At 36.5% G+C, this 11,311-nt stretch overlaps 1 protein-coding gene across 1 annotated transcript; it reads left to right on the plus strand.

The window, feature by feature from the left end:
* The first annotated feature begins 201 nt into the window (after positions 1-201).
* LOC308686394 (uncharacterized protein) lies at positions 202-5,306 on the plus strand. Its single transcript, XM_081394818.1, has 5 exons — positions 202-395; positions 839-1,156; positions 2,683-2,733; positions 2,810-2,935; positions 4,625-5,306. The coding sequence occupies exons 1-4, from the start codon at positions 350-352 to the stop codon at positions 2,914-2,916; spliced, it is 522 nt and encodes a 173-aa protein (XP_081250944.1). The 5' UTR covers positions 202-349; the 3' UTR covers positions 2,917-2,935; positions 4,625-5,306.
* Positions 5,307-11,311: the final 6,005 nt, after the last annotated feature.

An 11,311-nucleotide genomic window follows, 5' to 3' on the forward strand; every position in this document is an offset into this window, starting at 1 on the left:
CATGCCAAAATCACATACATCCAATCAAAGAAAATGGTATAAAATCAGAAAAACACATTTCAAGAGACGTATCATTGTACTTGTATGTGTGTAAGTGTTTGGCCATTTATAATAAAACCTCAGAATTTCATTATTTTGCATTATGTTCATGATGACTGAGCGATTCTGATGAGGACACCAAAGGCACTTTATAGTGATATTGACGGCTGGATTGACAGTGCATTCGGGGTGGTGCTGGCTTGACCTCAGTTTGAGACTGCGGCTTAGAAACGGGTCTCTGACGAGCACTCTGAGGACTTTAATAACTCTAGTCTACGGATCATCTATATTCACGCGACTCTACATCAAGATGAAGAACGCACTTAAACTTGTTCTTTTACCATTAATCGCGATTGGTAAGTGGTTTTTTTTTTTTTTTTTTTTTTTACATAGTTGCAGCACTTTCGGGTTCGTAGCCTATTTCTATGCGCGTTTTCTTTTCCATACTTTATTTTTTTCTGCCGAATATATACATATAATAACCGTGATCACTTTTACCAAGATATAGGCTACTGCATCTTTTTGTATATTGTTCAACAACAATGGTTACATATTTGTAAGTCACGCTCATATTGAATGTAGACAGTGGCCATGTCTTCAACACTGTTGCATGGTCACAGTTGTTGAAGCCAGATTCAACAATATTATTTGCTTTAGGCTATTTTGTAATTGTATCATATAACATGCATTCATTTTAATGTAGTCTACAGCATACCACACGAGATTTCCACTGATCAATAAACAAGACTCGTGATTTCAGAGTGTTTTATAAGTTTCAGTAACTGTGTTTGTTCTTCAGGTGTGTATGGTGCCGATGAAGTGAAGACAGTGACGGAGGGAGATTCTGTCACTCTAAACTCTGGTGTTACTGAAATACAGCGTAGTGATGAGATGGAGTGGAGGTTAAATAATAATCTTTTATTCAGAATCAGTAGTGACAGCAACAATGAGATCACAGTATTTGATAATACTGAAGGGGCATACGGAGGCAGACTGCAGCCGAACAATCAGACTGGAGATCTCAAGATCACAGACATCAAAACCACTGACTCTGGAGAATATAAACTACAGATCAGCAGTACCAGAGGGTCCTCTCAGAAGACATTCAGTGTCAGTGGTGAGTGTTTTTAATAATGTTATTTACATAGTTATCTCTCTATGAACAATTTAAAATCTCTGAAATTTGCATTTTTACAGATGCAAAATTGTACGGTCAAGTGCTGTAATTTATAGTTTGTCAGCAAAGTTTTACAACATATTTCAGTAAAAAATCCAACATTTAATTAAAATAATGATGTTATCATCTGTTTGTCAAGAAAATTGACAAATCGATAATTTGATATTCATTTAAACTGCTGCATTACTATAGGAAAAATCAACAGATTTCAGATTTATATTCTGTGGTAAAAAAAAAAAAGATATATGATTTTTGGTTTGTTGGTAAATTATTCATCAATCAGTGAATGGTGTCCCTCAAAACAACTGTGAGACGTGAATTTATGAATTAATGAATTTAGACATGGGTGCAGAGGTTATCCTATAGTGAATTTGACTTATATAGACAACTGAGAATGTATGTATTTCATTGGCTCTGTGATGCACTCAGTATACTATTATATACAATACAGTTGAATCTGAACTAAGGTGGAGAAAAATCAGGTTTCCAAATAATAGTCATTCAGTTGTTTTTCAATAGTGAGCTTGTTAAAGTTCTTTTTTTTTATGAGACCAGCGGCCCAGACAAGCCAGCTGGGAGTCAAAATTGTATATGACATCTCAGATACAGTTTATTTATTAACAAACATCTTAATAATAATCAGTAAAAAAAAAAAAAAGATTATGTGTATAGGACCAGACTTTTAACTGTAAATAAGCCCCAAACACCCCAGGGACTCTCAAACAGATAAGATTGACAAAAACATGACTGATTCATTTAATTTTACATTACATTTCATTTTAAATCGGAAGCAGATTTGTTACGTGACAGCAATAATTAAAGTTTGACAGCGCAGCTGCCACAAACGGATTATTGTTCCTGGTTCATTATTAAGATACTCTTGTAAGACAGTAGCAGTGTCTAGGACAGACTTCAAGTATCACCTCAGCTTAAAAAGATGAAAACTGATATCTTGTTTCCGTGAAATAATTAAGCTGCTCCAGAGCAGGTTTGAGTTTACTGACCTGTTTCTATATGATAGAACCCAACAATCCGGGATCATGTCAAATGAAATCCAGCTAATTAAGTTATCCACGAACAAAGAACAGGCCCCGGGTGGTGATAGCCAATGAGAACGCAGAACGTGATCCCTCACCTGACCACATTGGGGAAAAAAACATTTTTCACTCAGAAATTCCTTGTAATTTCAGAAATGAAATGGCAAGAAACATTTACGTGTGAAATTTTGTGGTAGAAAATCTGAAATTGTATTTTCTTGTAAAACACACTTCAGTAATCTTTGTTTTATGAAAAAAAAAATGTTTTATACAGTTTAGAATCTTCTGTTACAAACCAACAGCTCTGTGATCTCCTTCACTGTGGGTTTACAGTAATGACTCTCTGTCTTTAGTTGATTCAGGTCTGTGTTCAGGTGTGAAAGCAGGGATTGTTATTGTGGTGTAACATTAATGTCTGTCTCTTTTCAGTGGTTCCAAAACCAGTTCCAGAACCAGGTCCAGAACCAGTTCCAGAACCAGGTCTGTGTTCAGATGTGAAAGCAGAGATTGTTATTGTGGTGTAACATTAATGTCTGTCTCTCTTCATTGGTTCTAGAATCAGTTCAAGAATCAGGTCTGTCTCCAGGTGCGATAGCAGGGATTGTTATTGGTGTTATTGCGGCGGTGGCTGGAGCTGTTGGTGGTGGCGTTGCCTATGGCTGATGGAAAAAGGGACAAATGTGTAAGTATTACAGCGAGAAATAATTACTGTGCTGTAGATTGTAAAAATGTAGTGATGTTCATTCAGGTTTAAAACATTTTGTGCCTTTGTGTTTGTGATTGTATGTGGTTTTTGATCAGGTTGTTTTTTTCCAGCAGCATTATAAATAACTATCATTAATACTCAAATATTAAAGATGACAGTGATAATGACAGATTATGAAGATTTAATGAACAGAAACCAGGAGGAAGATATGGAGCATTAATTTTTTTTTTTTTTTTTCATTTAAATTTTTTTATTGTTCTTGTTAAAATGTATCTTCAATATTTCTCTGTTTTTATAGTATGAGCTTTTGTGGCAGATGTTGACTGTCGGTGGTAACTCAAATATTTTACTTAAAGGGATAGTTCACCCAAAAATGAAAATTAGCCCATGATGTACTCACCCTCAAGTCATCCTGTGTGTATATGACATTCTTCTTTCAGACAAATACAATCTGAGTTATATTAAAAAATGTCCTGGATCTTCCACGGCTCCGAGGGGTTATTAAAGGCCTTCTGAAGCGAAGCGAAGCGTTGCGTTCGTGTAAGAAAAAATCCATATTTAAAACTTATCGACTAAAATCACTAGCTTCCGGCCGTACGCATCAATTTACGCCAAAAGAGTAACACTTGAACTTGACTTACAACGTAATGGTGAATGTGGTTGCCCAGCCCTGTTTGTTTGAACCGCAAGAGGAGCCAAAGCTCACGCTACTCCTACATCCTACGTCACACATTGTCAAGTGTTAGTCTTGTGGCGTAAGTCGACTGCGACTGCCTGTGTAAGCCGTCTGCCAGAAGCTAGTTGTTTTAGCCGATAAAGTTTTAAATATGGATATTTTTCTTACACCAACGCATTGGCCTCACTTCAGAAGGCCTTTATTAACCCCTCAGAGCAGTTTGGGACACTTTAATGATGGATAGATGCACTTTTATGATGAAATTATATGCACTTTTATTATGATATATGCACTTTTATGATGATATATGCACTTTTATGATGGATAGATGCACTTTGATGGACTTCCAAAAAAATATACCCATTGCCTTCTATTATAAAGCTTGGAAGAGCCAGGACATAAAAAAAAAATCTATATCTATCTATCTATCTACATTTATTCTAATTTTAGCAATGTGTGAATTGTTTTGAATTGTGTGTTATATAAATAAACATGTTTTACTGTAATGAGCTTTACTGCAGTGAACTTACATGTAAGTGTCTTGAGTGCCAGAAATCTTTTATCATATATATAAATCTCAATCTTCGTGATGCTGTGAAATCACACATCGGTGAAGTTTTCAAAAACAGCTTTCATTTGAAGAGATCGGATCTATTTTAAAACATCTGCTCATTTTAAATTGATTTAAAAAATCTAAATGAAATTATTTGATCTTGAAGATCAAAATCTGTTTCCTAAAAAAGACACTAACTTGAGATATTTAGAAAGTGTTTTTAACATAAGTAATATTGTATTGATATGGTATTTATGTCTAATATATCTGATCTTCCCATTTGAGTGGATTCTTCACTGTTCTGAACAAACGCTTTTGTGTGACACACATTTAACTGGTCAAAACTCTTTACTCCCGACTGTACATCCAAAACACTTCTCTTTTGTGTCATGTTTATTTTTAATCGGTCTGTCTCTTCATATCTTGTTTTTGTCAGATTCCACTAAACACAGAAGAAATGCGGAATCAGCCTTTGATCAAGAAGACCAGCCTTTGATAAAGTAAAACTCTCCCAACAGCTTCGGTACAAAACCAATGTGACATTTTCATTATTCAAAATCAGTCATATTTCTCCTCATTAGAGCCTCTGAAATCCTCTGTGTGCAGACACATCTAATCAAAATTCACATTTCATATCTGTCACTCAGTGCATAAAATTAATACTGGATAAACCACTTACTATTTTGCAATTATTAGACAAAATATCTGATGAGAAATGTCATGTATGGACTATATAGGAATGACATGTGATGCTTTAGTTTTAACATCTATAAGTTTCTAGAAACGTGTGTTTGTGCCACACTGACAGTTTTTCTCTGTGTACCAAATTTGATGTGACTTTTCTTTTATTGCAGTAATAATCTGCACTTTTACTTATATTTGCTTACATTATACACTGTGCCTTAATTTCATCTCTGTTTTGTGGTATCTCTGATTGTAAATGCAAATTTAAATGATCTGAAATGGGTGATGATTTATCATAGTTGTGTGAGCTTATTGATTTTTTTAAATTTGATTAGTAATAAAAAAAAACAATCATTTTATTAGAGAATGTTCAACTCTGTATTTTGTGTATTGCTGTTTTAAGCCTAATGCAAAACATTTGCTTCACTTCACTGAATAAAATAATAATAAAAAAATTACCAAAAAATTACCAAAAAATATCTTTGTTTCTATTGTTGGGTTTGTTCTGTCTGTAAAAATGAGACGACCAGAGCAGAATCGGCCAACAGCTTCAGTAATATGAGGTGATGGATGTGGACTTTTGACAAACAGATCAATGTCCAACGCCCTGCTAGATTCAACTCATGTACTCTAGAGACACATTTACTAAACACGACAGATTAACATGAGAGCTCAGTCCCATTAAACGCTAATGGGAGTGGAACGTTCTAGTAATGCAAAAATCAAAGAATACTGTTAATTTTCCATGACCAACACATTTTACCAAGTGTTGAGATGCAGTTAATTAAACATGTTAGTAAGTGCTGAGCTCACGTACACTACTGTATAATGCTGTTAAAAAAAAAAAAAAAAGTTAAATCATTTATCAGATAAATCAATATCATTCCACTGACGATCAGGGGTGTGTTTCCTGAAAGCATCGCTAGCCAACTATGGTCGCCAAGTTCTGTCGTTATCAGCATAGTTCAACGTGTCGGTGTTTCCCGAAACTATAGTTCCAACAAACATTCACAAACAGCATGGCAAAGTTGTGTGGTTGGAACGACAGCTAACGAGACAAATAAAAGAAAACTGCTGTGAAAACAGTGAAACTGCTGACTGCTGTCCAGTTCTTCACAACGCACAAAACACAACGCAGACAACAGACCAGTTACACTACCCCTCTCATCGCACGGGCTCTTCAGTTAAATGAGCAGTATCTGAGGCTACGTTTACACGTGGCCGGGTATTTTCATAAACAAATTTCATAAATAACATTGTGCACACCTGTCAGTTTTCAGAAAAGTGTTCGTTTACACAAACCCCTGTATATATGTCGTCAAGAACATGGCAAACCTGTAGGTGGCAGTGTAACGAGAAGCTCAAGCCCACGTTAGCCAATCAGAATCCCGAAAATAGTCACATACTGCGACGTCGGCTGCCTAAAACTCTCAGTTTTTCTCAGTTTACATGCAAACAAAGTTTTCCAAAATCTCCACTCTGGACGGAGTTTTTAGAAAGAATCGTTTGACACGAATTCTCAATTTGCGTGTAAACGAAGGGCACAAACGAAGGGAAATATCTCAGTTTTTCAAAATAACCATGTACGTGTAATAAACGGGGCCTGAGGGAGCCCCAGGGCATGCTGCTTTAGGACAGTCTTTCTTAAAGTGGCCAGGACTGAGACAGTGATGACATAGCCTCTGACGTCTACAACGTTTGTAATTGGTGTGTTCCTTGGATCTACAGACCTACATGCAGAGCTTGAGTTGGTTTTGAAATCTGAAGTTTTGCCTGTATGAACCTGACTGGATGAAGGTTAAGAGGCAGTGCACAATGACAGGACTCGAAGGCTGGTGTCTGGAGAGAAAGGAACAGCATTAGGATTAAGATGACTTACAGGAGGCAGCGACTGGGCTGGCATGGAAACAGGCTGCTGAGGAAAACGGGACACAGAATTGGGGTCTGCCATAACAGTGCACTGGTTGCAAGCTGATGAAGGACATTGTGTGCTGCATCTGAGAAGAGACTCTCTTTAGTTCCCTCTGATGACTATCCAATCGCTCCTGGACCTCAGATGCACTCCACTTCTCAGCTGGCTTAAACTGAAAAGACATAGCAAGACTCGGGTCTGGGCAAATATACATAATGACAGCTTCAGCAACAGGATCCTCAACACTCTTATTACGTCTGCGCAAGCACTCATCAGCAACATCTATGGCCTTGCTCTAGGGACGGTGTTATAGAAGTCAGCCAAAGGCATCAGCATTGTGTTTCAGCATGTCAAACACTGCACTTGGGAGCTCACTAGCACTCAGTTCAGGGCAGCTTCGCAGGGGCACCTTAACCACATCTCTCACTCTGCCAGCCAATCTGGGGTGCATTTCCCAAAAGCATCGTTAGCCAACTATGGTTGCAAGATCCGTCGTCATCAGCATAGTTCAACGAGTTGGTGTTTCCCGAAACTATAGATCTAATTAACATTCGCCAACAGCATCGCTAAGTCGCTAACAGCTCTTGACCTGTGTTTAGAAGCATCGTTTCTAGTTTGCATGACATGTGGACTCAATAAATCCTTATTTTAAGCCAAATAAGCAAGCTGACATTCAGTACAATCTATATCTTTAATTTAGAATAAATAAATAATGTAATTTACGTCTTTTAGTTTGTCAAGAGATTTAAAGCACCGTTTTTGAAGACGGATGTGTGAACGTGCTCGATTATGTCAGAACGAGCCTATGATTGAATCTGGAAATAAAGCAAAATAACTGAGAAAAATGAGAAATAGTCCTCAGGCGCCATGTCTGTAATTTATAGCAAAACATCTAGCAATAATTCGAACTCAAACAGTTTAATTAAACGAAGGTATTACTCCATCACGTGCGTGATATCATTAACCAACGTGGTTTAACAACCAATTTTCGACAATTCAGTTTCGGGAAACAGTCGTGACTAGCTAGTTGATTTCTTCAAAGATGCATCGCACTACGGTAGTTAAGCAGCGAGTTACGTCGTTTTCCGGGAACCGCACCCCTGCTCAGGATGAGATCAGAGACATCAGTTTGCATTCTGCATTTCATTCTGTTCAAATGACTGTACATCATATCTTCCCACTCGTGCACAGTAAATGAATCATTATCGCCCCTGAAGAATGGTGGAGTTGCTGAATCCTGATCACCTTCAGGCTTGATTCATCAGTCTGGAGTGCTGAGACTGGCACGGTGGATTAGGCTGTACTGGACTGGGCTGGTGCGCAATGTTAAGACTGGCTGAAATACTTTCCTATTTTCTGAGCCAGATCTGAAATGATGACCCCTAACGACTCAGGAGTAATGACACGTTCAATATCAGGGTGTATGATTGGGGTGGAGCTGCTGGATCTACAGACACACCAATCGCTGAATCAGCTGTGTGCACATGGTCAAGTCCCAAATTAGCTAATGCTCTCCCGCTCCCATAACAACGTGTAAATTCAGACACCCTCTCATTGCGATACATTTCAGGTCCACCACCTCTGCCCAATGGAAAAGTGACATTAGATTGTTTCACAGGACTGAACACGTCTTTGCTAGAATCCTCAAACATGTCTCAATTTGTAAAGTGAAACAGACAAAACATGTAAAAATGACAACAAATGATAGGCCACGAACAGCAAAACCTTAACTGATGAAAAGTTAAAGCATACTTCAAATATTCAAGGAAATTTTTTCGGTTCCTTGCCACTGTTGCCTTTGGCTTGCTCAGTTGGGGATATTTTGGGGATATTTAATTTTATTCTATCAATCAATAAATTCCACTAGAAACAAACTTTGGTGTATTATTTTATTTTAATACTGTGAAGCTGCTTTGATACAATCTGTATTGTAAAAAGCGCTATACAAATATACTTGAAATATATTAAATCAAATGATTCAAAACAGTTCGATATCAAAAAAAGACGATCAGGAAGTCAATAAAACTCTTTAACGTTCCTTTAAGATGTAACAGCCCGGACCGCTATGTCACTGAGGTCAAGCCAGCACCATCCCAAAATGCACTGTCAATCTAGCCACCAATATATTTTGTGGTTCGCTCATACATTAGCTATTACGGTAAGACCGTCAGACCGTCATCTGACATGAAAACGATTGATCATCCGGCGAAGGCGATTATCTATCTTATCTATCATTCTGATCTATCTATCTATCTATCTATCTATCTATCTATCTATCTATCTATCTATCTATCTATCTATCTATCTATCTATCTATCTATCTATCTATCTATCTATCTATCTATCTATCTATCTATCTATCTATCTATCTATCTAAAATCCTAGTTTCCACAGGCCAGATTCACCTCAGCTGGAGAGTACACCTTCTCACAGTGTCACCTGCATAGTTTCAGCACATTCAAATGTTGTATTACAAAATAAGAGCACAGTGTCACTTACAAAATGACAACACGTTCTGATGTTGAATTTCACATGTTGTTTAAATGACATTAATATTTACAAATTATTTTCAAAAACGTGTATACTCATTCTTACACAAATTCTTTAAAAGGACAGACTGGAATTAGCAACAATATATATATATATATATATATATATATATATATATATATATATATATATATATATATATATATAAAAAATCAGATAGCAGAATTTAAATAAAAATAAAATCACACAGATTTAAGAGCACAAAATGCAGTCCCAATTGTTGACTCTGGCCTGTTCCAGCTCCTCTTCAGTCATACCACCTTTCGCAGTCGTCACACTGGATCTAGAGAGTAAGAAGTTGGAAATATCACTGATCTGCTACAAACACAGATCCACGGTTTAATATTGCTACTGCTTTTTACTTTCCAATTTACCTTTCACAAGTGAACAAAAATTTTGTACCCATCTTGTCATAGAAGGCCGACTTCCACTTGACTTTTTCAATGAGCACAATGCAGTTATTGGCCTCATCAAACACTAAAATATAAGTATAAACAGAAATAACATAAGTGACAAAAACATAAGGTGTTTACAGTTCAAGGTCAATGTCCTTTCAACATTACATACTGCAAAGACAGCATACATTTCAGCTGTTCTGTTGTAAACCACAACCAACCAGATATTCAGGTAATTACTAAATGCAGCCTTTAAAGCAGGCTTTAAAATAGTGTATAACATGCAGTGAAAATAACAATGTGTGTAACTGGTGTCAAGACATTAACGGTACCATTAATAAACAGTCCATTTACATCCCATTCATTTTTGTGAACGTCTCATGTCACTGTATATCTATGACCAGATTACATCAGTATTACTGTGCTGCTGTGTCTGTGTTTTGCCTGTTATTAACATTCTGCTTAACGCTGTTAAAGAACCACACTCTTTGGTGAAAGAGTTATTATTTGTAAGCAATTAAAAATAGGATTTTTGTTTCTGTATGTTTTATGAAATCTTTACAGCTTTTTGTAGTTTTTTTTTATAACAGCTGAGTCTAATTTGTAAAGCTGTGTTTTATTTTGTATAACTCTACATAACAGACAAACACTTTCTTTACAAACAAAGTATCTGGAGAGCCATCATTTTTCGCTCTTGTGGAATTTCCTTTTTTGATGTTCCAAAATGTAAAACTTGAACAGCCAGAAATGCCCTCATTATTTCCTTAGCCATCTAAACTAACAATAATATTTAAAAACATCATGTGGACTGTGTCAGACTCCAGCATATGTTAGCATTTAAAATACCCCCAATTATTTTGTATTCTGTCATTTTGTACTGTCAATGTGTATAAAATGTTGACACATAAACATTAACTTAATTAACAGAAGAAAACAGAGAGATAGTGCAAGATCAATCTAATCAGCCTGAATTTTCTGTCTCTGTTTCACCCTGTTTTCTTCCTCTGTGGTCTTTGACGCTGAAGTTCTTGCTTCTCTGCACACATCTGTTGTAATGTACAATCTGTGTACGAGTGTGTTTCTTGGAAAGCAGCCTAGAAAGGGTCCCTCTTTCTTTGTTTAGGAGAGAGGGTCCGAAAGGGCTGCTTTCAGCCGGAAAGTGGCCATAAATGGACTTGTCTCACATTCTATAAGAATTTAATGAATATTCTCATTGGTTGGCTGTTACACCCCCTGAACCCTGTATAAATACTGATGTTTGCAAGTAAAAGCAGAGTATTACACAATATTACACAATGCCCATGAAAAAGATTACAAAGTAATAAAACCCTGTGGGCATTAACATGCACCATGCATGATAAATAAACACATACGGATACTAACAGTATAAACACCTTTAATAAAGTAAAAACAACTGAAATGGAGAGAGGTGGACCCCTCATTAGTAGGGAGGAAACGAAATTCTACAGTGCAGCAAAACTACATGCAAATAGCCATTGGACGTTAAATAATAATTATGATAAATAATAAGTATGGTTTAAAATATAAAGATAATAAAGTACATTTACCTTTTTAAAGCAAT

This window comes from Scardinius erythrophthalmus (genome assembly GCF_964197995.2).
Source record: "Scardinius erythrophthalmus genome assembly, contig: HAP1_SCAFFOLD_232, whole genome shotgun sequence".
Classification (NCBI taxonomy): Eukaryota; Metazoa; Chordata; class Actinopteri; order Cypriniformes; family Leuciscidae; genus Scardinius; species Scardinius erythrophthalmus.

Bases quoted from the DNA above. Each gene is read 5' to 3' on its own strand.
- LOC308686394 (XM_081394818.1), top strand. From the start codon at position 350: ATGAAGAACGCACTTAAACTTGTTCTTTTACCATTAATCGCGATTG. The intron at 396-838 runs GTAAGTGGTTTT...TTTGTTCTTCAG, and splicing joins TTTACCATTAATCGCGATTG to GTGTGTATGGTGCCGATGAA. The intron at 2,734-2,809 runs GTCTGTGTTCAG...CATTGGTTCTAG, and splicing joins AGAACCAGTTCCAGAACCAG to AATCAGTTCAAGAATCAGGT.